The sequence below is a fragment of the Bactrocera neohumeralis genome, chromosome 2, assembly GCF_024586455.1.
Source record: "Bactrocera neohumeralis isolate Rockhampton chromosome 2, APGP_CSIRO_Bneo_wtdbg2-racon-allhic-juicebox.fasta_v2, whole genome shotgun sequence".
In the NCBI taxonomy this organism is placed as follows: Eukaryota; Metazoa; Arthropoda; class Insecta; order Diptera; family Tephritidae; genus Bactrocera; species Bactrocera neohumeralis.
Genome location: NC_065919.1, coordinates 28,373,958 through 28,400,227, shown reverse-complemented (window position 1 = coordinate 28,400,227; position 26,270 = coordinate 28,373,958). Strand labels below are relative to the sequence as shown.

At 37.1% G+C, this 26,270-nt stretch overlaps 1 protein-coding gene across 3 annotated transcripts; it reads right to left on the bottom strand.

The window, feature by feature from the left end:
* Positions 1 to 1,485: 1,485 nt before the first annotated feature.
* On the bottom strand, positions 1,486 to 25,887 carry LOC126767950 (odorant receptor coreceptor). 3 transcript variants are annotated; one of them, XR_007669183.1, is made up of 9 exons: positions 25,490 to 25,887; positions 22,652 to 22,971; positions 22,131 to 22,267; positions 21,675 to 22,052; positions 20,222 to 20,420; positions 12,046 to 12,250; positions 3,639 to 3,794; positions 1,722 to 3,275; positions 1,486 to 1,647 (listed from the first exon to the last, which is right to left on the bottom strand). XR_007669183.1 is itself a non-coding variant. In XM_050485780.1 (8 exons), exons 2-8 carry the CDS (start codon positions 22,945 to 22,947, stop codon positions 3,225 to 3,227), a joined length of 1,422 nt encoding a protein of 473 aa, XP_050341737.1. In that variant the 5' UTR covers positions 22,948 to 22,971; positions 25,490 to 25,887; the 3' UTR covers positions 1,486 to 3,224. The 3 variants fall into 3 exon arrangements, 2 of the variants coding, with proteins under 2 accessions (XP_050341737.1, XP_050341738.1); XM_050485780.1 differs by having other exon boundaries at positions 1,486 to 3,275; XM_050485781.1 differs by having other exon boundaries at positions 1,486 to 3,275; positions 25,632 to 25,887.
* Between the last annotated feature and the right edge of the window lie 383 nt (positions 25,888 to 26,270).

Genomic DNA, 26,270 nt, shown 5'->3' with positions numbered 1-26,270 from the left:
CCGATCAATTTTGGCATAAAGATCGGAAAAAAATTTGATGATTAAACTTTTATCGTAAAAATGTTCGAAATTAGAAACTTCAACATAAAATTCACGATTTAAATCATTCAAGTACACCTATCAATTAGTTTTAATCGAATTTTAATTATGGAATTGTGAAATAGAATTATCTCATTGCCGTGATGCTTGAAATAGTAGTTATTTGAAATTCCACACTCAAACATCCAATCTGGTTTGGAAGACGAAAGTTCTTAGTTCTAGTATACATATGGTACATGTGAGCACAAGAGTCCGCTGTGGAGAGAGATCTACATTCACCATACTCATATCTTATTCCTTCAAAAGCAGGTAAGTCGTTTTCGGTTCAGGACTTAAACTTGTCATGGTATCCTCTACATTTTCAAACGCTGTGCTGTATTGTCATTATTATATAGTGCCGCTTAAAGCTATGCACCACTACTCAATCATACAAGTTCTGTCAGAATTATTCTCTCCAACACCTTATATGGTAGTCAGATCATTGTTCAGATCATATGATTCGTACCATATAGCATAACACCCTTCCCAAATAAAAAAAGTACAAAAGTCACACAAGTCACACAAGAACTTAATTTTGATCGTTCAGTTTGTATCGTTATATGGGTCCGATTTGTACAATTTAGTCAAAGATTATATCGTTGACTTAGGCCATACCAAACGCCAAATTTTGTAAAAATATCTTTTCAGTTAAAAGAGTTTTCCATTCGTTAAAGATGATTTCTAGTTATACGATTACCATGTCTTCAAATTATTTAGAACAAAAGTTGTACAACTCCCATATCCCACAAATAAAGACTTAATTCAATTTCTTTTGCACTGCTCCAGTCTTTTGCTAACAATCGGGTCCTTTGCATAAGGCTCATGGAATGGGTGTCTTTGATTTTTAATTTTATTTAACTTATGTATGTATGTAAGGCCTTCTAAGTTATAGCTCCTTTTTAACCTTTGGAGCTACGGCTCATTATTTCGACCGCCAATAACTTAAAATTAATCAACAATGGTATTATTATTAGATACCATTACCATTACTATCACCATTATCATTACCAATACTATCACCATCACCATTACCATTACTATCACCATTACCATTACCATAACCTTTACCATTATTATCACCATTACCATTACCACTACTAACGCCATTATCATTACCAAGACCATTACCATTATCATCACCATTACCATTACTATCACCATTATCATTACCAATACTATCACCATCATCATCACCATTACCATTACCATTACCATTACCATTACCATTATTATCACCATTACCATTACCACTACTAACGCCATTATCATTACCAAGACCATTACCATTACCATTATCATCACCATTGCCATTACTATCACCATACCATCACCATTACCGTCACTTTTACCATTACCATTTTTATAATAATTATTACTTTTATTATTGTCTTATACCAAAACACAATATTTTTGTAGTCAAGTGATGCACTACTTCCTTTATTGTACTCTTCACTAAAGAAAATTTGTTCTATGCGTGTTTTGCGGTGACTTATGGCATAGTTACATAATTTATATTTAACAAATAAAATGTGCTTGTTTCATAAAACTGCATAACATCAAAACGATTTTCTAAAAATATATAAAACTATAAGTTAAATATTAAGGTACATATACATATGTATGTATGTAAATATGCGACTCACATAAAATTCTAAAATTAACGGTATTCACTGGAAAATCTGCACAAAATCATTAAAATTGTTTGTACAAACTATTTTGCAAAGTTATTTTGCTGACATTTTATAAAAAGCTTTCCAAGGACTTGGTCACTTTATATAATTTGCCGTACACTGACGAGCGAAATTGTAGCAGGTGGAATAGAATGTGTAATTGGAATGCGGATAAGGTTTCTTATATAAATACATATTTAGTATTTCCTTTAACTATCTTTGAAGCGTAGGGCCGAACGTAAGTTTTCTTACTTTGATATTTTGCTGTAACTCAATTTTTAATAATTTTTTTTATGTCTCAATAAATTCTATAAAGATTGAGAATAGCTTAAACGAGCTTTTGAACTTACTGTTATCTTTATCGAAAGCACAAAATATAAAGTTTTAAGAAAATGTTTGTATTAACTTAGTTAAAAGGCAGATATGTCCGTCACAAAAATGGGTAGGCTACTACTTCAACAACCTTTAAAGTTTTGAATATAAGTGGAAGCTTATAGATATTAAAATAAATAAATTTTTTTGAAATTACAGCTGAAACAAGCGATGTTCCAAAATGATTTTGTTGCAAAATGAAGAAGTTCTTAAAACTTAAGGCCTTTCCAACTACTTACAGCCTTTAAGAAGACAAACATTTTAGATAAGGCACTCATTTATTCGGTCAGCTATCTTCAAAGCCTTTTTCTGAGTGAAAAGGTTGATAAAGTGGAGGTCTTAACTATTTCAATATATGCTTCTAAGTACAAATGATTTGCTCTCCGCTGTTTCCAAATACCTGCACTATTTAGCAAATTTAGCAATTAGAGAGAAAGTGAGAGAACAAAAAATCCTGCGTTATATAAATGGGAAAAGTAAAAGGATTTAGGCACGGTTTAAATTAAAAATAAAGTACTTTTTTTACTTTTGAGCGTATTTTTAGGGCAAAAATTGACACTTCAGTTTCGTTAGCTAAAAAAATCAACTTGTATAATAAGGGACACCCTAATGTGCATTTATAAATATTTGTAGTTTTTTGAAGTTATTATTAAAATTCCACAAGAAAATATATAAAAATAAATAAATAAAATAAACATGGCGAAATTGGAGCTCGATCAAAAAAAAAGCCGTTCCTTATGCTAAAATTTTGCTCATCAGTATATGTAATGTATTTGTAATCTGTACTCTGACACAGGAACTGCCGTTAATTCCTTTAAAAGCAAATTCTCCGCCAGACAAAAGTTAACGTTGCCAAATTTCTCCGTTATTTTTACTGCTTCATAAACATAGTTTTATAGTTGTTATTGTAAATATTACACGCCCGATGGGTGCGCCCAATTTGCTGATAATTCCAGCGAATGTTGCCTCTGACGCGCTGCGACTGGGTGGGTTTGATGTATTTTTTGCGCTGTTTATTGTTGTTGTTGTCATAATAAAAATTTATAATCTTATTATATGGGTGCAGAGAGTTGTTTTTGTTTTTGTTATTGTTGTAAGTTTTTTCTACTTCAATTGCACCAGCACCATGAAGTAGGTGACAACAGCGCCAAGAACCTTTTTGTTTGAAGAGAGATTGAGAGAGAGAAAAAAACGAGAGATGTTATGACATTTAGCGTGTGAATATATTTGAAATATAGTAGACTTAAGAGAATAGAAATCAAAACAAAAGTGAGATAAATTTCTTGCGGAAGTGGCAACTGGCCACTTTGCAGGGCGACAACACGCCAAAGGCAGACAGGGCAGCCTGCACGGAGTCGAGTTGCCACAAGCAACCGCGAAGCCGCAAATTCAATGCAACAAACAACAACCACATAAACAGCACTTGTAATACATACGACAGCACTTTGCGACAAAGGGACAACTACGAGTACAAACATGGCACACACACAGAAAAGAAAAGATAAAAATATGTCATACCGATGCAAACAAGTCCAGCGAGACAGTGAAGAACTTCGCTCCCGATATGGACATCGCCTTTTGGCACTGCTGGCAAACGATCTGAACAAAAGTCTTGGCCTCCTCGGAGCCATCATACCAGTGGCACGAATAGGCTGCCTCCATGACGGATGAGCTCTGCGGGTAATCGTGTCGAGAAAGAGTAGAAAAAAACACAAATTAAATGCGAAAAATGGTAAATGAAAAATTGCAAAATAAAAAGTTGCCGCTGAAAGTGAAATAAAGTTTGTTCTGGACGTTGAAAACGCAAGTAAGCGCGAAGACAGACTCGCGTTTGGTCGTACGAAAGGCGTGGGAGTTGCAATGTAGCCAAGAGAATTTGCTGAACCGATATAAGCACATAAACAAATTCATGAGTGTGGTCCGTAAACCGGCGAATATAATTTTTTGTAAGAGTTTTTGAACCTGGTATAAGATCTGTTCCGATAACGTTTACTTTTATTATCAAACCCCTAGAAGAGAACATTTCCAATTAATTTTATTAATATTGCTCACATACGCTATAAATTCAACCAGCAGTTAGAAATTAGTATTTTGGGTATGTGGGGGGAAGTACCGAACTGATTTTTGTAATGGAATCATTTTTGGAAAAGAAGTCCGCTAATTTCTATTATCTACTAGAATAGCTTAAACATTTAGCCATATTTTCTTTATAAGCTCCTAGAAAGTTGAAGCCGGCCTCGAAGGTCTCGAATTTTAAGGAAAATTTATCCTAAAAATGGTAGCTGCCACGCTTATTGTCCACGAACTCTTAGCTTGGGGGCATAGTTATAAATTGTGTCAATTTTCATTGAATAAGAGTTCTTTGAACTTAATTCTAAGAGTCTTAATTTGCCACAACCGCAACAAAATTGTGTATGTGATATTTCAGAGTCTAGAAGAGGTTAGAAAAATCTAAAAAAAAAAACAAGAAAAAACGTTAGCTTCGTTTGCAGCAAAGCTTTACAAATACTGTAATATTTGGCATGTATAGGGATCCGATCAGAAGAGATTCTTCAGAGATTTCACTGCGAGCTTAGGCAGAAATCTATGCCAAATTCCTTGAAGATATCTCGTCAAATGAAAAAGTTTTCCATAGAAGTTCTTGATTCCGATCGTTCAGTTTGTATGGCAGCTACATATAATATATGCTATATTGGTCCGATAAATAAACAGCTTCTTGGGAAGAAAACGACAGTATTTCAGATCGATATCTTAAAAGCTGAGAGACTAGTTCGCGTAAATATTGGGAGACGGACGGACAGATAGACAGATGGAAATGACTAAATTGACTCAGCTCGTTTTACTGATCATTTATGTTTATATTTACCCTAAGGTGTTACAAACTTTATGCCAAACTTAATATATCCTGTTTAGAGTATAAAAATTTATTTAATTTCCCAAGTACCTCCCTAAAATACACATATATTTTTTTGTTCATTGTATTTTTTTTCACCAACAAACAGCAGAAAAGTGAAAATCCTGTAAGTGTCTGGAAAAAAGTTAGAACACTCACTGTGAGGCAAACAACAACGCCGACGGAAGTGTGTCGAGTGCATATCCGCGCGTAGTTGCTTGCTTGTGGAGTGCTGTTCGCCCACGTATCCGCATCACTTCCGCAAGTTGCACTTTAGCAAAATTTTGCTTATTTTTGTTTTCGTAATTTCATTAGTTTATCAAACTTTTCGCGCGGCTGTGATTTCCATTTTCCTTGCCACATGGGGAATTCCAATGCGTTCAACTCTTTAGTGGCGTTGAAAAATCACTTACTTAGGTTGCATTCCTATTTAGCAGACGATTGCGCTTAAAGCTTTCAAGTATTTCTAATACATTTATTTTAGAAATTTATATTTTCTCTAAGAAATTTTCCTGGTTGCTAAATATGATTGGTTATTACTTAAAAGTTACATATTTACTATTGAAAACTCATACAGTGCTGGCCACTCGAGCCATCTTATCGCTACTTCTCTCTCGTATCTTAGTCATTTGAGCCAACACATCTCGAATTTGTAATCTTACAGTTGCGCCTTGGTCGTTCCGGCATACGTTTTTTACAGCTCTACGAAACTCTAGTTCTCGTCCCCAAACGTTAGATTAGGAGTGGATTGGTATATTATTGCAATCTTCTTCTTGGACACTACCGTGAGTCAGTCTGGGTTGTGTATCCCAAGTGTAGTCAAGACCCCATTAACCTGGTCCTTACATTAGATGCGTGAGCGTCCTTGGTTCCATTGCGCCGTCCAGCCTATTCGTTGGAGTTCTATGCGCTTAACTACATACAACGTATCCATGTCACCGTAGTGCTCTTACAGATCATAGTTCCATTTTCTTCGATACCCATTGCTCACGCGGACGGCTCCAAACATCTCGCGGGTGACAGTTCTCTCTTGTCATCGTCCATGTTTTTGTGCCATTTAATAGGACGTGAATAATGAAAGATTTATACGGAGTAATTTTTGTTTGACGCAAAAGGGATTTGCTTCACAATTACCTAACCATTCCAAAGTAACTCCAATGGCAAGAATTATTCCGCGCTTGATTGTCAGGCTCAGATTTTTGGTGAAATTTATGCTGGTTGAGAGAAATATGTACAAAGTGTTTAAATTTTTAAAATTTATAGCTGCCTGCAGTGAGATAGTTCCTCTGATGTGAGGGAACTTTGTGTATGGCCTCCAGGTATTTTCTCTTGTCCCACAAGAGCACGCTCTTTCGCTTCTTTTTCTAGACTGGACTGCAACTATCAGTTCAACCTCATTCTGCATAACCGTATAAGTTTGGCAGGAATAATAAATTTAGACATTCGTCGAATAGGCAGTTCCTGTCAGTGCTGTCGAAAGCGGCTTTGAAATCAACAAAACGGTGATGGGTATCGATCTGGTTAAGGGTCTTCTCCAGAATTTGTATTGTATTGTGACAATCTGATCTGAATACTGATAAAGTGCAATCAATTTATTTACGATCGACTTAAGTCCTTCATGCAATTATGTCAAAAGGGTGTAAAATCCTAACTAACATAAAATCATAACTGTAACCTTCGGCCGACTTCGCTAGTTTTCTAGGATGAAAGCATGCCTTGTAGCGGGCCCATCGACAAAACTGTTGTGGCATTGATATTGGAGGCCCCGAAATGATTTCTTAGTTGCAGGTACCATGTTATGGAGCTCACTGATCGCCAGCAATTCAAGCAGATGTGTCTTAGCTGCACGGATCTAGCTCCATTTTGACACTGAGTAGTTTGATTTCGAGACAGGATCACATGACATAAACTTGTTGGTAGCTGAAATGGTTCCTTTGGATATCTTAACCTGGATTCAGTAAGTGAATGGGTATGACAACCAGCATAGCTGAAATTTCACATCACATCATGCTCCGATTCTTGGGTATATACGTATGCTTGTTTGTTTTAAAGCTTAAGCTGACAATTACCAGAACTGTGAAACCTGCGAATGTTGTGAAGTTGTGAATAAGCCTTGAGATTTCATCTCATAAAATATGGAAGCCGCAATTAAGTCAGTTATTAATTTCGAAATCAGAAGCAGTGATTTCATCTTTGACAGCCTTCTTCTCTCTTACCAATTATCTGACCACGGACCTAGGCACATATTTGCTTTTATTTATAAAGGAATTATGCGTCAACATATGTACTCATAGTTATATACATATATGGAGAAGAATTTACTTTATACATTTTAAGTTTTAAGGAAATATCTTATGGGTGTTGGCATTTAGTCTTTGAAATTTCCACTGATTTAATTTATAGTTTCATCTTTCTCCACATTCTATGCTCAAAATAAATCACAAGCGTTAGTGATTACAGTGGGATTGTCAGAGTAACAGATCAATTGAAAAATCCTTGGCCTACAAAAGTAAAACACATTAAAGTTCTTTTCAAAGGTGATACTTTGAATACAATGCCCTCTAACTTTTCGATCCAATTTTTGTAGAAAGATTTGTCCTTGGTTTCAAAATAAACCGCAGTTTCGGCGATCATATCTTCATGTGACGAAAATTTCTTCCTAACGAGCATTCCTTTGGGATCTTAGATCAGGAAATAGTCGCTGGGCTGATCAGGAGAATATGGTGGATGTGGAGCAATTTGAAGCTCGGTTCATAAATTTTTGACATCGTTTTCGATGACTTGTGACTTACGGTGCATTGCCTTGGTGAAACATAACTTTTTTTTCTTCAAATGCAGCTGCTTTCGGCGATTTTATCCTTCAAACGCGATGTAATAGTGGTTGTTGTTAGTCCTTCCTTTTCAAGCTAGTCAATTAAAATTATTCCAAGAGCATCCCCTAATACATACTCCATAATCTTGACAAGCAACTCTTTTGTATTTTCACGCTTTGAAGTGGGTTCATCGTGTGTGGTTCACTAGTATGACTGTCGATTGGACTTCGGAGTGAAATAATGGCGCCATGCATCAGCCATTGCCACATATCGACACAAAAACTCGGGTTTCTTACGCGTGAACATCTCCAAGCATCAACTCGTCGTTGCTTTTGATCAAAACTGAGCTCGGAGCCCGGAAACTCCGGATCTAACCAAGTTTTCGCTTCAATTGTTTTTTTTTTCATACAAGACGCAAATTTTTTTATTCAATTTCTCCACAATAACCAAAGTTGCTTCACTCAAAATGATATAATTTAGAAACTAGAAGTACTATACAGTGAAACTTCGATAAGTCGTAACCTCGATAAGCGAAAAACCTTGATATTTCATAGTATTTCTTTGGTCCCTAGAAAAATTTGCGAAAAATGCATGTATTTCGGTCCCTTTGATAACTCGTATTTTTCTTGAGACAAAAATTTAAAAATGTCGATCAAAAGCCTCTACAACTCGTATTTTTTCCTCAAAAGTCTCTACAACTCGTATATTTTCTTTCACAAAAAACCGTACGTGACGAAAACATCAAAGGTTGCGAAAGCTGTCAATTGAAAATTTGCGTCTTTTTTTCATGGCATCAAATGTTGAAGACACGTATTTTTAATGACATTGTAAACATTGATAATGCCATAGATAAAATACGCCAAAATAATGTCCGTCAAAAACATATTACGGATTTCTTTTAAAATGAACACTTTTCTTAATTTTTTTGTACAATTTTTCAAAATACATACATACATATATTGATTGAATAACATATGTACTTATATTTTAAAATTTAAATATGTACAATAATTTCTTGTTTTTTATGTAAAATTGAAAAAATAAATAAAAAAAAACAATAATTAACGGAAGAAGTCGTATATTCTGTATGTTGGACCAAAAACTATAAGTTGTATAACTTGATAACTTGAAAAACTCCATAACTCGTATTTAAATTGTGGTCCCTTGCAAATACGAGTTATCGAAGTTTCACTGTATATGCCTTTTGAAGTTTCGAGCTAACTAAAAGTTGAATTGATTTAATTCTAATAGTGCCATATTCGTGTCAGAATGTGTACTTTTCCCAGTTAATTTACTTAGTGTTTCTATATTTTTTTAGATAAAAAAAGAGAATTCCATTGCCAGTAGGGCTTTAGACTGCCCACTAAGCTGTTGAAATATATATGGCGAGAAGAAGTTGATAAGGTATGTAGGCTGTAAATTATTTGTTGAATGCATTTCGATGATGACACTGGCAAACGAAAATCGACTTGTTTTTTGTGACATGAACAGAACAAAGTGTTTATTATGTAAAAGTTGCCACAAATGCAGAAGATAGCTACAGATTGAGGATTTTTGTTAAAAAAAAACAGCGTTAGATATATTAGTGTTATATTACTTTATTACCAAAGAGTACCTTAAAATCTTACTGTCGATGTTTTTCGGGGATATTTTGTTTTGGAGTATCCCTTAACAATGTCTAGCAATAATCGGCAAGCAAACTGGCACTCCTCTGCCTTGGTACCGTTTCTCGATAGCAGAAATGTTTTGGTGGAACCGTTCCCCATGTTCGTCACATACGGCCCCTAATTTTTCGGTGAAAAAATCCAGATGGGAGTCCAGAAAGTAAATATTAAGGGACATGTTGCAACTCATTTTTTGATAGGCAGTAAGTAGTTCACTCACAAGATCTTTTTAATTGTCAGTTTTCACATTTCCAAGAAAATTTTTTACAACGCTTTTAAAGGCACTCCAGGCACTTTCATTGAGCATTTCCTCAAATGTTTTCTTCACTAAACCCATAATATGCAAAGGGTGTAGTCATACCTTTTTGAGATCAACTAGAGGTTCACTAGTAACTTTTTTTTTGTCCCGGAGTGCGTGCCTGATGTGCTGGCCACTGCTTCTGTACATAATGACAGTCTCTCGCACGGCTGTCCCATTCGCAAAGGAAGCAACAATATTTCGTGTATCCCAGTTGCATTCCAGGAAGAAGAGCTATTACTTTTAGGTCTCCACATATTGCTCAACCATACTCATGATAACGGATGTGCTCTAAAAGAACTCTCGTATTCTCATATGATTTCTTCATATGAACCGCATGAGCTAATGCCGCAGATGCATATTTGATACCGTTATGAACCAATAGATCCTTTAAACTAAGTTTAGAGGAAACAATGAATAGGCGCCAATGACGTGGATAATTTTTCTGTCCTAGTGCGTTAAACAAAAGGTTAACTTATGAACTAGATCCCCTTCTTGAAGAAAGCAATTTGTGAGGTTTTTCTGCTTCTTTCTGTAAAAAGTGATATTTACCTCACTTTGGTGAAGGTTTCAACCTTTTAGTCTGGATGCTAAAAGTTCGGACTGCGATTTTGAAAAGCTTAGATCTTGAACTAAGTCATTAAGTTCACCCTGTGGAATTGATGCGGCACTGTTGAACATCCTGGTAAATCAAATAAATGATCGGTTAACATTTACTTTGAGGTTTCTGTAAGATCACTTGAAGAACTAGTCGATTCTAGTTCATCATTGAGACTCCAAGATTCTAGTGCTTTTGGAATAGGAAGTTGTTCACTGTGTTTGACAGGTCTTAAAGCTGATGATAAATTACAGTACTTAACCGTTTTACGTTTTGCTATCTAAACATAGAGCACGTAACCGATTCGGACACCGCTAGTCTACTGATAAATTTTGTAAAACAAATGATCGTAAAATACGCTGTTTACTTCGAACAAGCAGGCAGAACCGGTCCAAACCGGATAAAACACAGATGGCATGAAAATGTGAGATGATGCAATATAATGAAATTTTATGTGTTGTAAAATCTAAAGCCGCAGGTTGCAGAATATCTGTGGGTGATAGAAAAATTGTGCTTTCAGATTTGACTTCAGGGTTTCAAACAGCATTAGAAGCACCTAAGAATTTTCATGTTTCGAATTATGTGTCTAACGGTGTAATTTGTGTGTGATCTACTCACATTCTCGACAAGGCGATACAGTTATCTGGCCTGAAGCCGATCTTATCTTTCATCGGAGAGTTCGATATTAAAATTGCATAGAGAAGAGTAATTTATTTAACTTAAATTATCAGAACAATATTTGTACGAACGTGGACCTAACATGGACTAACATTAAAGAATTCATCAAAAACGAAAGTGGGGTAGAAATACAAATATGGGCTCAGCTGCTGAACCCATACATTAACTTAAAGTATAATTTCATAATGGGATCGGTATTCAAACATCAATCTGTTCGTGTACTAAGAGGTCGGGTTTCTTCTTTAAATTTGAGATCCATTTAGGCACTACTTCGCTATCTATAGATTTAACCCCAACCTGAAAGCACATGGTTCCGTGATATCTATTGGCATGTGTTGAGCGGGTAAAACTATTGACCGAGGAACTCAACATGAGCACATGAAGCATACTGTGCTAATATGTAATATGTATGTCCAGTATTATAACTGTAAACATACAGATATATCCAATTAGTGGGCGGACTAAATTAAGCCTGTTTTTCATTTTATGATAAAATTTTCAATCTCATCAGTTTTCTGTTACGAAGAAACCCTTGCCCAAAAAGTGCCTTAAAATTTTGCTTGGAAAATAGACAAAAGTATACTGGAATACTGAATATGATTACTTAGGTAAAAAATAATTCACATCGTGGGTTGCTGAGGTTAAAAGCATAAGTCCGTTTTCGAATTCCTGAAAGGTAGGCGAGTATTTTTATGTGTGTGATGTGTGGATCTTATAAACTATTGGATATACTTCAACGAAACTTGATGAAGACTTTAAAATTCAATACTTCATAATCGGTTAGAAATATAAACTTATCGATAGCCTCTCTTATAACGGTACTGGCTAAATTACAGGCAGCACAACAAACGCATAAGTTTAACTGCACATAATTTGTGGAACATAACTGTATATTTGCTTAATGCCTATGATTTATTAGAACTTCTAGTGATATATTTTTCATTTGTAATCCCTTATAATTTTGCCCTCCCCCATACTCACCTCCTCAATGAGCCGGTTGCCAAATATGCAGAAGTGAAATACCTGCGCCAAGGCATAGCCCAAGTAGCCGATGGTTGTGAAAGCGTACACATTCACGCCGGTGATTTTGGTGGCCTGATATGCCAACAACGTCAGCATAATGGTGGATGTCAACATGTGCAACAACAAAGCGCCGCCATAAGTGTCACCAATTGCTGCAACTAATCTGTGAAATGGAATTGGAAATTTGTGCAATTCATATTGTTACGAAAGAGGGTACAAGAGAGCGACAAAAGGAGAAAGCAAAACGTGAGAATCAAAGGAAAATATTTTGGAAAAGTGCGATTGAAAACAAATTGCCAAGATTAGCGACTTGCTGGAGCCAGCGAACACATAGGCACATACTTAAGTATATACGGAAATATAAGTTCATATATACGTGAGTACATTAGGGTGTTCTTAGTTTTACATATACCTAGAACAGGGTATATTAGAGCTGCTACAAAGTTTGTCACACGCAGAATTAAGGGCCTTAAACACTATAAAACTTATATGTAATTGAATTGATTTAGCCATGTCCGCTCTTCCGTCGGCCCGTTTGTCCGTCTATTTTTTCAAACCGTCCTACAATTTTTGAGATATCGATTAAAAATTTCGAATAGGTAATTTTTTACGTAAGAAGCTGCTCATTTGTCGGAACTGCCACTATCGGACCAATAACTTGGTAAAGCGTGGTCACCCTAATATTAACTACATGTATTCAAATAGTGGTCAAATAACTGTGCCTGAGCCTTGAGGATTGCCAATAAGTGGGTGGAATTGTTAGCGCTTATAAACACTCACACACACACACTTCTGCATATATGCATTATATGAATAATGTCGCCGATAATAGTTGCCGTTGTGTGCGAGTGTGTGCATAAATAAATCATGCATTATAATTGAAATACAAATAGCATATGCTACCGTTATGTCGTTAAGTAAATACTTAAATGCATATGAGCTTAATTAATGACATTATATATTATTTACGGCGATAGCTGTTTGCATGTGTGTGCACAGGCCTGCATGTGTGTTAAAGGTACAAAGTTATGGGCCTTAATCGGTTAAGTAGCGCGTGTCAGTTTGCAATCAATTAAGTTCCTGCAAAAGACTAAGTGCTTTACGCATGCTTACGTGTTCACATAAACAACTTATTATTGTTTAAGTGATATTTCTGTAAAATCGGTGAAGTTCATTGAGCACAGGCATATTCAATTGCAAATACGAAAATAATAAACAAATTGAAATTTTTGAAAAGAGTTGCCAGGGCATGTACAGACTACAGAAATGTTGAGTGTCATCAGAAATTTAAACTATTTTAATACATTCTTGCTTTGTTTTTTTGTAATTCTTATATAAAAAAATATAAAAAAACAGAATGTTGCCACCTGTTCCGAAAAATTCTGACGAAAATATTTCAAAAACAACTTAAAACTACAAGTTGCAGAATTTTAAATGAAATAAATACTGAAAATCTATTTTAAAAGAGGTTGCCACCTAGTTAATCTTTATAAATATTGTTATATAATTAGTTTGATAAACGAAATTGTAAATTTATAGCAAAAGGTTAAAAGAGTTTATGCAGTATAAAATACTATTAAAAAAGAGTTGCCTCATTTTTAAAGATTTAATGAATAAAATTAATGGGATAAATAAAAAATTACAACACGGGCATTAGATGGAAGAGCCGTAATTTGAATAGTGTACTATTGCAAATATTATTTGAGATGGGTTGCCATCCATTTAAAAAATGTATTTCCATAAAATATATAAGATGAGTGCTGCATTGGCGAAATTAAACGGATTAACAATGGTTTAAAAGTGCTTACGTAATGACCATATTTTTTAAAATGAGTTGCTACATATTTACAATAAATAATTGAATTCAAATTAATGAGTAAATTACAATGTGATCATTGAATTCAAGAGATTAAAAGCTTTTCTACTAAAAACTATTTTGCGAAGACGGATGCCACCTATTTAAAAAAATATTGAATATAATTAATGAGATAAACGAATTAGAGTTTGCGCATTAAGCTGAGACATTTTAAGAAGACTAACGGTTGAACATTTTGTTGCGAAGGGTTGCCTGACTATGTAAAATTTTTAGTAAAATGAACTTTAAGACAAATAATACAATATCAGTATCAAGTTATATGGTTTAGGAAGGCTTATAGTTCAAAAAAATAGAAAAACGTGTGCCCATGGTGGTGGTGGAGGTTGCCACCTATTTGCAAATGTAACACAAAGAAACTTATTATATGAGTTATGCTTGAGAGTTGTATATTTCTCTTAAAACTTGATTTTATGAAGGCAATCTTTCTATCTTATGTGAATACTTGCCATCTGTTTGAAATCAAAGCTCAATAAGGGCAATATGACCGTCAAATAAAAGAGAATTTATAGAATAAAATTTGAGATGATAAAACTTTGAGGAAGTCACTCCAATTCGATTCATATAGAATTGAATTATATTTTTTGTTTGAAAAATTGGCGTGGTTTCTCAGTTTACAGATGAAACGTTGTGATTTTTTAATTTTTTAAATTGTCTCTATCAAACTAGAATACTAAAAAGCATATAATGTAAAAAGGGGAAATCCATTAAACAATAAGCAGCGTTGCAAATAATGTGTTAAGGAAATTAATCAATAAAAATGTTCAAGTATTTAATCCCAAATACCACGCTTATAACTGAAAATTAAAAGTAAAATTTCTTAGGAATTTTTAAATTTCCCTAAATCGGAATAGAAAATTATTTTTTTTAATTCAAATAATTAACCGTAATAAAAAAGTGAAAATGTAATATGGATCTAAAGTTTATGAATTAAAAATTTGGCAACCCTGCATTGGAGTTTACAGCTCGAGAATGCCTATATCGATTTTTTAAAGTTCGGTCTCTCAGCAAGTCCGTTTTATTCGTACTCATTACCAATCAAAGTCAATTACGACAGAATATTCTTAAATATTGGCATCCGCTTATTTTAATATGGCCTGCCTTTTATTGCCTGCTTGATTCCACTAAACCGCGAATGTTATACCACATGCATATTCTTCTACAATACTTATGACTTTGTTTGCCGCTGCGTATGAGTAATATATATTTATATGCAATACATATATATATTCCAGTCGAAATATTTTAATAAATATTTAATTCACAGAATTTCAATTTGGCGAACCGCCTTTAATTATAACATGTAACTTTTTAATGAGCCTTGCCACATGTAATAAAAACGAGGGTGGACAAACTCGCTTGAGTATGTGAAATCATAAAGACAGGTGCAAGCTCTCCCATTGGCTATTTGTCGAAAAACCATTTGAATATTTCAAGGTTAAGTGCATATTTACACAGTAGCAATACAGCAGTAATGTTAATAATTTAACGCCGACTGTAATTACAGCGCATATTAAAGGTCTCCTTTTACACGCCACCACCTTATCGATTCGATATCACTATCAGTGAAAAATGCAATGTTGTTCTCTATATAGTTGCCTATTTGAGAACAGTTTATTAAAATTATACATAAATGTGGGACGGCATTTCAAATTCCTTACGTACAGCTGCAACCGAAGCCATTGGTTTTCGGAAAGTGCAAAAGAACAGCTGCTACGACGAGGAGTGCCGTGTCGCAGCGGAGAGAAAACAGGCTGCCAACCTCGCAACGTTACGATCGACCACAACACGTGCGGGATGGGATAGATACCGAGAGTTGAAAAGGGAAGCGAGACGCGTTTGTAGACAGAAAAAGAGAGAGGCTGAAATGCGTGAGTACGAAGAGCTTGGTGAGCTGGCCGACAGGGGTAATGCTCGAAAATTCTACGAAAAAATGCGGCGGCTTACAGAAGGTTTCAAGACCGGAGCATACTCTTGTAGAACCCCCAAAGGTGATCTAGTGACCGATGCCCAGAGCATACTTAAATTATGGAGGGAACACTTCTCCAGCCTGCTGAATGGCAGTGAACGCACAACGCCAGGAGAAGTAGAACCCGATTCCCCAATCGATGACGATGGAGCAGACGTTCCATTACCCGACCATGAAGAAGTTCGAATAGCAATTGCCCGCCTGAAAAACAACAAAGCGGCAGGGGCCGACGGTTTGCCGGCCGAGCTATTCAAACACGGCGGCGAAGAACTGATAAGGAGCATGCATCAGCTACTTTGTAAAATATGGTCGGACGAAAGCATGCCCAACGATTGGAATTTAAGTGTGCTATGCAAAATCCATAAAAAAGGAGACTTCACAATCTGCGCCAACTACCGTGGGATTAGCCTCCTCAACATCGCATATAAGGTTCTATCCAGCGTATTGTGTGAAAGATTAAAGCCCACCGTCAACAAACTGATTGGACCTTATCAGTGTGGCTTCAGACCTGGAAAATCAACAACCAATCAGATATTCACCATGCGCCAAATCTTGGAAAAGACCCGTGAAAAAAGAATCGACACACACCACCTCTTCGTCGATTTCAAAGCTGCTTTCGACAGCGCGAAAAGGAGCTGCCTTTATACCGCGATGTCTAAATTTGGTATCCCCGCAAAACTAATACGGCTGTGTAAACTGACGTTGAGTAACACCAAAAGCTCCGTCAGGATCGGGAAGGACCTCTCCGAGCCGTTCGATACCAAACGAGGTTTCAGACAAAGCGACTCCCTATCGTGCGACTTCTTCAACCTGCTTCTGGAGAAAATAGTTCGAACTGTAGAACTAAATAGAGAAGGTACCATCTTCTATAAGAGTGTACAGCTGTTGGCGTATGCCGATGTTATTGATATCATCGGCCTCAACACCCGCGCCGTTAGTTCTGCTTTTTCCAGGCTAGACAAGGAAGCACAGAAAATGGGTCTGGCAAACGAGGGCAAAACGAAATATCTCCTGTCATCAAACAAACAGTCGTCGCACTCGCGACTAGGCTCTCACGTCACTGTTGACAGTCATAACTTTGAAGTCGTAGATAATTTCGTCTATCTTGGAAACAGTATAAACACCACCAACAATGTCAGCCTGGAAATCCAACGCAGGATGGCTCTTGCCAACGGGTGCTACTTCGGACTGAGTAGGCAATTGAAAAGTAAAGTCCTCTCTCGACGAACAAAAGCTAAACTCTATAAGTCGCTCATACTTCCCGTCCTGCTGTATGGTGCAGAGGCTTGGGCGATGACGGCAACGGATGAGTCGACGTTACGAGTTTTCGAGAGAAAAATTCTGCGTAAGATTTATGGTCCTTTGCGCATTGGCCACGGCGAATATCGCATTCGATGGAACGATGAGCTATACGAGATATACGACGATATTGACATAGTTCAGCGAATTAAAAGACAGCGGCTACGCTGGCTAGGTCATGTCGTCTCAAAGGATGAAAACGCTCCAGCTCTGAAAGTATTCGACGCAATATCCGCCGGGGTAAGCAGAGGAAGAGGAAGACCTCCACTCCTTTGGAAGGACCAAGTGGAGAAGGACTTGGCTTCGCTTGGAATATCCAATTGGCGCCACGTAGCGAAAAGAAGAAACGACTGGCGCGCTGTTGTTAGCTCGGCTATAATCGCGTAAGCGGTGTCTACGCCAATTGAGAAGAAGAAGATATTAAAATTAATGTAGATGTAAGGACTTTTTGTATCGATATTGATGGGTACAGATACTGAACTGACTTGGCACTAATGACTGCAGATACGGCGCTGCTGTAATTGAAAAGGCAAATAAGATACAAGTAGGTCTAACTAATAAATCACTACTTATTTCCTAATTAATCGATTACCTTCATTGGCACAAATTTAGAATCGAGTATGATATACGCCATATAAGATTTGGTTTCAAAATGGAAGGTGAAGGATGGCTGTAAGCATTTTCTTGAATACATTTTAACGTCTGACAATCGTATCTAGGTACAAGTAGTTGGAGCGGATTTGGTGTTGTCTTAACAAGGGTCAAATATTAACTTGTTGGATTATTGGATCGAATATAATATCAGCTATTAGCATCGCATGTGAAACTTACTTTATGTATTAATAGCATGCCATGAGAGTAGTAAAGTTTAGAGTTGAATCCTTTAAACTGCAGTTTGTGATCAGAGTTGCATGGCAATGGCCTGTCGAATATCCTACAGAAATTTGGATCTTCTCAAAAGGTGAACATTCCAAATTTTCTTTGGGCTCTGGAAACTTCTTTATTCAGCACACCAATGATAATGCGATTCCGAGCCACATCGGCAAATGATTTACCGGGCGAAACACCTTTTGTCTTCGGCTTTTGCTTTGACGGCGCGGCCTCTTTAACTGACCTTGATCTCTAGGCTGCCGCTGCTGGCGGTTAAAGCTTAAAATTGCGTCGAATCACTTTCGTGCAATCAATAAACTCCTGGATCTGCTTTATGAGCTCTTCATTGGTTGGCGGTTGCACCTGCACCAATCTTAAAAGATGAACAGCACGACGCTTTTTCGCATGCCTTGCTTTCGAAAAAAAAGCTATAACTTGGCAGACGCACCACTAGAAGTATTACTTTTGGTATCTCCTTCCCCTCCCCGTTTTGTAACACACTTTGGCTACAGGGTTTGATTCCGGACACCGTAGTGTTGTTGTCCTCTCGGAGGTGGCTCAGCTTCAGCTTCAGCTTCCAGTACTAGTGCCAGTCCTTATACCCAGGCCTAGATTTGATCCTGTCTTTTTGCTGGCTATTTTCGAACTCGTTCCAAGCGCTACTCTTTTCTCGGTACAATTAGTATCCTACGGAATGAAGGTCCGCTTGCTTTCGCATATCTCCCGCTTCACAAGTAATGTTATCTTATTGCGGAGGGCTCTAGCTATTTGCAAGCTCCGTTTGAGGCTGGGCAATTTAAGGACCTTTTCCCTGGTTGATATTTGCCTTGGTTGCATTGCACCTTGATTCAGTTCTTTTTTCTACCTCCCAAACATAGTAAGACTTTCCATCCGATTGCTGTGCTATGAAGGAGCAACAAACGCCCTGATAAAAAGCCAGTATTTAGTCTTTACATTCTAACTGCAACGTGGGCACACTGTTATCAGCTCGTTTCTGCGTATCTGATATCAGTCGGCACCCGCGGAAAGAGTTCAGCGGAAGATTTTTGAATACCTTTATTCGAATGTACAAACTATGTTTGAGCTTGGACCTCTCTCTTTCCAATTTTACAACAAACAAAGAGAACCAAGCTTTAATGCTACTCTGTTAACTCCAATACAAGGGATTAGTGACTAACTCCCGACAGTGATATTTACTCTTTTCCTCTTACCTCTATTGAATATGGCAGTCTTATATAATAATACCAGTTACTTGTTCGATTCGCACTTCTTATAATGATAGAAGGATTCACCCGATATATACCACCAAAAACCGACTAAACTATTCACATCAAATTGCATTCCAAGCAGCAAAACCGTTAAGACAAATAGTTGCCACTACTTAAAGTGCACTAAAATTGAATTATTGCAGTAAATGGCCGAGCATCAGCACGAAGCGCGCACAAGCAAGTGCAGTTAGCAGCACACCATCGAATTGGTTCGGAGTTCGGGCAGCGGAAGTGCCACAATTGAAGAGTCAAGCAAACGGAAATGAATGAACAACACAATTTGGTTTTGTTGTTGTGCCATTGTTTGCCTGCTGCATGAGCAGCTTCTGCAGCGAGCGGCATGCCAGACATCAGCTGAGCCATCAGCGCTGAGCACTGAACGGGTTTGACCTGATAGTGCAAGTATGTAGGGTTGTGTATGTGTGTGCGGCCGCAAGTCAGTATAATGCAAATCTTTTAAATATCGACTGTTTGCGAATGCTCACAGATTGTTGCTGTTTGCAGTGATTGCAACGGCAACAACAAATTATTTATGTAGACACATAATTTCCGATAAAGACCTGTGAGGTTTGCGCCCGACAGCTGTTCATTGCTTGCTGCAATAACAGCAGCAACAACAGCGAACACAACAACAATTTCTCGCTGTTTTCGATGGGGGCAATGAGTTGAAATTGAAAATTTAAATTTCCTCTACAATCAACGGCTTCCGTTCCAGCCATAGGCCACAGCGGAGTGAGAAAGTGGCGGGTGCAACAAGCTGGAAAAATAGTGGGTTGTGTATGGCTTGCTACTGAAAGGGTTTGTGTGGTCGACTTGGTTTGTGCTTTATTGTTATGATATCTTTCTTTGACTTACCGCACCACGTGCTTATGTCGCTCGACCCAATACTTTATGGCGCTGCGCACCATCATTTCCTGCTTTCTGGTCAAACCATTCGGATTTGTACCGTTCATGCCATTGAAGGTTTGCAGAGTCGATGGCGCACGAAATTGTGCACCCCAATCGGCTTTCGAGCTATAGACGCCGCTGATGTCCAGATCAGTGGGTTCCTTCTCTGAAATTGAAATGAAGAAACTCATGTAATGAAACAATTGTTCCAAGTAAAAAACTAAATCAAAGGTAGATTTCGAACGACGAATGAATTTTAGGAGACTTAATTTCATTGCTGAGGAAAACGCGGTAAATTTTCATTGCTTGTTTAGATCCCACCGCTACCACACAAAATCTCTTAATGCTAGTGGATGCATCCTGAAAAGATGCGAACAGGTTATCAGCCTCTCTAAAGACAATCTAAGACAATTTACAAGGACACATGCACCAAATTGATTTACTGTCGACGAAAATTGTCGGTAAACTTAATGAACGTGTTGCTGGAAAACCCCACATCCGAAAAAGTTTGTCACCTCCATTACTGTCTTTTCTTGGCTTTTGGTGTTAAGTACCAACAATAGACTATCGATCGTAGTGGGTAGACTTTGAAGCAAGCGCATATAATATAATTTAATAGAAGAAACAAGCACAAGGAACTCAAGTTCATAACTGTCTTCGAAGGGACCAGTTCAATGCAAACTCATTTTTTCTAGAGGGAAGAGCAATTGGTTTTAAAAAAGTCCGCACATACACTGCATGGAACACGGATGAATGTGCAGGGGTAGGAACGGACCTTACTCGGATAAACAAGAACGAAGGGTATTTAGTGCGATAACCTCGTTCGAGACAGTCTATCGCTATATTTAACATTGGCTTTTTAAGGAAGTATTTGGCAATTTTGCTATTTATCTTACTAAGTAACAGAAACGTTCCATTTATACTTTTGAGGTTTCCGCATAAGATCACCGATCCAGGAAACAGTGCAAATAACACTTGGGCCACAGTTGGTCTAGCTCTGTTAGCCATATCTAACCCGATAATCTACATTTGCAAATAAATTCAGCGCTTAACAAACCTGTACAACTTTATAAAGGGAGCACCATGTTCTATTCATTGTCCTGAGCTAAACTTGATTGCACATTCACTCTATGAATGGATTTCACTTTTTCAGTATCCGAATGAAATGAGTATTGCAAAAATGTATGAGGCCGACATTTCATTCAATACCTGACATGCTTAATTTCCTTCTAGGAACCAGCGAAAAAATGCTACAAATTCCACCCGCAGTCTCGGAATTTCTTTTTAAGTCGCTTCCAATTTGTTTAAAATCCACCAATTTCAAACTATGAAATAGAGTTCAGCTCACACTTTAATCTCAAATTCTTTTTAAAACAACCAAAACTTTGTCTAGTTTCAACCATTTTGATGTTTAACTCACCCTCATTGTTGATTAATTCCGACTTCGAGTTGGCGGACAATGAACGAAAGAGTGCCGCCGAATTTGGCCGATAGGTGTCCAGTGAGGCTGACAGCTCCATTAATGGCTTCATAATGCCTTTCAAATGTTGCAGCTGTTCGCAGGCGAAAATCAGCCATGAGCAAAAAAGTACATCACACAAGTTCGCATGCACCATGGAGAAAAGCAGATAGTAGCACTGAAAAGCGAAGCTTATAATATAAAACATGCCCGCACCGGCATTCCATGGATAGAACGACTTGATGGGCAAACGCGGGATTTCTACGGTGATGGTCGAATTCGTCTCCTTCTCAAAGGCGAACTTCACACTTTCGCCAAAGAAGGTGATGGTAGTCCAAGCTGAAATGAATAGAAAATAAGCAAGCACAAGTTAGCGAAAACTAATCAAAAATTCTTTTGTGCCGATGCGACACTCACCCACAGCCGAGGCGACGGTCGTCAGCATCACCAAGGTGAATAGTTTACGCATCTTGGCGAGGGCGATCGCATGGTAGCGTGCGTCCGACTCGGCGAACAATGGATGCGAGTTTACCTGATTCCAGATATTCAATGTTCTGCAATTAAAATGCAATGAATTTTATAGCAAGCTATTAAAGTGGGCGCACACGCGCACAATAAGCCATAACCGGCTGGCGGCGACTGGGTTGGAAGCGGCGCGGAGGCGCAGCGCTTGATTGTGCGGCTAATTAAACGAGTGCACGCGTCGCCGGAAGCGCCACTCACCGCTGCTGCTGTGTCACGCGCCATTTCATTTCAACTAAGCGAGTTCGCCATTGAAATGCTCGGATTATTTCTTACGATTAGCTCCCCATGGTGCCGTCAATTGAAGCCACCAGCTCGCATTATTTCGCAATTACAAAAATTTATACAACTCAGCGCTATGCTAATCCATTTAGTGTTACAACTGCTGGTATTAAGAGTTGTTGTTTGACACTCACCTGTAGAAGTTCTTCTGACTTACAGCCAGGTAGATGAATTTCGTTATGCTATGTGTGAAGAAGAGCACCGTAATCGTGTTGCCGGACAACTCATTCACCTCCTCCGCATTCAACGCCAAATTCACCAGTATCAACAGAAATTGCACCAGAACCAGCACCAAGTGTATGGACGAGTAAATCTTCTTGAAGAGACCTGAACCGCCGGTGAAATTGTGCATAAATAAGCCCGAGTATTTCATAAGACGAATGTTGGGCATCAAGTCGGCCACAAGGCCCACATATTTGCTGGGCTGCATGTTGTGTTGGTGGGCTTTGGTTTACTGAAAGTGAAAGAGAAGTTGGGAAACTCAATTGGATTTCGTATTTGGACTCGTAATTGCGAGATTTGGATTGAAATCTGGAGAGCTCAACACATTCCAAATTAGAAAATAACAAAAATCTATGATTGCTGATAGAGTTTCCTAAATGCAGTCGAGCCATATTATGCTTGTAATATTTCGAATATAAAAACTGTTAAAATTTCGGCTGAAACGAACTCGCAGCTTTATTTAAATCGCATATGGAATCTTTGTGTCTACGGAGTTTTTTCGTAGTTTCGGGACCGTTAACAGAACAGGATCCACCGTTACGCAGAGACCACGGAATGGTCGAAACAGTGTACTTTTTCCGGCGAATCTGATCCAAATAAGGCTTTTCATGTGGATTACAAGAGAAGAGTCGTTATACGAGCGCGCCCGCTTTTGTTGAGTCGATTCCAAATACAGGGGCTTAAATCTAGACATTGAAGGTCATGCTAGTCTATTTTATGTTTTAATTGATTACGTACATCATATACAACATGTTTAGATTTTTCAATGCTTTAAACTCACTTAGAGTCAAATTCGAATTTTTAGAATTATAAAAACCTTTCCAAAAACAACTCAATTAAGAAGGAAATTAATTTTGTAAAGCCTAGCGTAGCTGCTTCTACCGATTTATAAGAAATCTCAGAAAAAGAAAGCTATATTGCGTTCTATCACAGCTCAATAATATGTGCTTAGCCCTGACGCTTTGCAGACTTGCCGCAAACCGAAAGCTCGTTTCTTACAATCCCATTTGAGTGTTGGTCGATTTAGGTTCGCTTGGAAGTATTTCTTCTAGGAAGCCATAAACCGGAGTATTACAAAGACTTACCACCAAAAGTTTTGGGTTGTAATTTGTTCTTAAAAATATATATTGTCACTTAAAATGTAAAATAACATATCATCAAAAAAATTGAAATTGAGTATTACATAGTATATGTAGCCTAAGTATTTCAGCTTCCGCTGTCGCACATAGATATGTATGATATTTTGTTTCAATTGGAGTGGTTCCTGTTATAATTTTTTTTCTTTTATGAAAAGTGGTGTTACGTTATTTTGATTTTAGGTAACCATATGCCAGAATCTTATCTAAATTTTTTTGCGGCAAAATTGCGTTGGGAGATAGCACTAGGACATTTCCTTTATGGAGACGCACTTTCAAGGAAAATGGAGCGCAGGAATGCTAAAATATTATTGTTGGCTTAAAAAAAACATTCCAGAACAACATATTTACGATAATCATTAGTATTTTCTTATATAAAACAACAATATCTCCTAATGTAGCTGATGTTAGTATTTTTTAAGAAAAAAAATGTTTTGCTCTCGCAAGAAAATCTGTGTGCTATTTTTTTCATCCAGCTATTAACATTTAGTGACTTTAGTATATTCAAAATTTGATACGATACAATATTTCTAAAATAATAAAAGCTTGGCGGTCGCAGGTTGAACATTGCCAAAATTGCCGCTTTTGGGGTTCTGAGAACCCTCATATGGTTGTCCAAAAACAAATGCATCCACAACATCTCACTGTTTGGTGTGGATTTTGGCCTGGAGGTGTAATTGGAACTTTTTTAAAAATAGGAATGGTCAAGCAGCGACTCTTACTGTTTCTCGATATCGCAAAATGATAACCCATTGCAGAATCTGGATAATATTGATGTGGACAATACGTGGTTTCAAAATGCCGCGTGTAATACGGCCCGTGAAACGCTTCAATTACTGCAGGAGACCTGTTTACGTTGTGTACTCTCTCGTACTCTCTTCTAGATCGTGTGATTTAGCACCAATTGATTTTGTTTTATGGATTTAATTAGTATCACAGGTCTATTGCAACAAGACCACAACTACGCGTGCTTTAATGGAGGAGATTCAACGTTGGATCAATGAAATTCAGCCATAGTTTTGCAGAATATTCAAGGAACATTTCGTCAAGCGAGAATGTAGAGGGCCTTTGCCCGATGTGTTAACTCATAAATAGGCCTAACCTAAGTATCTTATGACTCAAAAAACCTTACAATCGAAATACTAAAGACATGTGTTTTCCATCTAAGTGCAATCTTGCGTTAATTTTGTGACACCCTTTATATAATACTCAGTTCAGGTTTGCTTTGGCTTATTAACAATGCAATTAGATTAAATAAAGCGACATTTAAATAAATATAAAAATAAAATAAATTGAAAGCAAAATAAATTTCAACAACTTACAGGATTTTCCTTAAATAAATCAAAAAAAAAGTAAATTAAAAAATTTAATTAAAAAAGTTGAGTTAAATAAAAGAAAGAGAAAATAAAACAAAATATGTTAAGATAAAAGAAAAATTTTAAATTCCATAAATTCAATTTTCTGAATTAAGATAAAAAATATTGATAAATTTAGAAAAAAATCACTAAGAAAAAACAGCTTTCTTTTGGTTAATAAATATATTTCAAGTCCTTTCTCGGAATTATCAAACATTTTCATATCAACAATATATGAACAATATTCACTAAAAATCACCTGTTTGAAAAATTTTCTTATAATGGTCGCCTTTCGTTTTAATATTGAGTCGTGTGATTTATAAAATGTTTGCTGAGCACATTTTCGCAGCTTTATTTAGTAAATAATTCTATTTGTGAAATTACACATTTTTATTTCTTACTTCTGACTTCTTTAAATTTTCCACTCGATTTCATATATATTTAAAAAAGCTGCAGTGAGTGGTTTTTATTGTTTAGATTTTGTGTTTTATTTATCATTTGAAAGCTAACGGCAAAAAGCAAACTGTTTTCATATAATTTTTATTTTAAGCACTGGCACTTCTTATTTATTTTTTGTGTGTGGAATATTCCCGAAACGAGAGCAGCTATTACCAACTGCCTACGCGTCTGTCACGTAAATGTTACAACGAACTGGTTGACAGGGGATTTTCTAGCAGAACTTTAAAATTCATTAAAGCACCGAATCAATCAAACACCAACACCGGGCACTTTCTCACGTGTGTATGTATTTGTTTGGACACACACGCGGTCATTCATAAAATGAACGACGTGTCCTTAACGGTTTATGGCGAAAGGGAAAAGAAGAGTGAAGAATCTCTTCTCACGCTCATAATAAATGCACAAATCTGCTTAACGCGCATAGCATCATGTGCGTGTGTGTGCATAAGCGAATGTGCGACCTTTTAAGCGGCCGCCCCGGCACCCACATCCATACATACATACATGCACATGTATAAGCAGCCAAGGTAGCCATACTGCAGCTGTCGACTTGTGGCTGAAATACACGAGGTTTCGGTGGT

Bases quoted from the DNA above. Each gene is read 5' to 3' on its own strand.
- LOC126767950 (XM_050485780.1), bottom strand. From the start codon at position 22,947: ATGCAGCCCAGCAAATATGTGGGCCTTGTGGCCGACTTGATGCCCAAC. The intron at 22,053-22,130 runs GTGAGTGTCGCA...TATTCATTTCAG, and splicing joins GACCGTCGCCTCGGCTGTGG to CTTGGACTACCATCACCTTC. The intron at 12,251-20,221 runs GTAAGTCAAAGA...TCCATTTCACAG, and splicing joins CGACATAAGCACGTGGTGCG to ATTAGTTGCAGCAATTGGTG.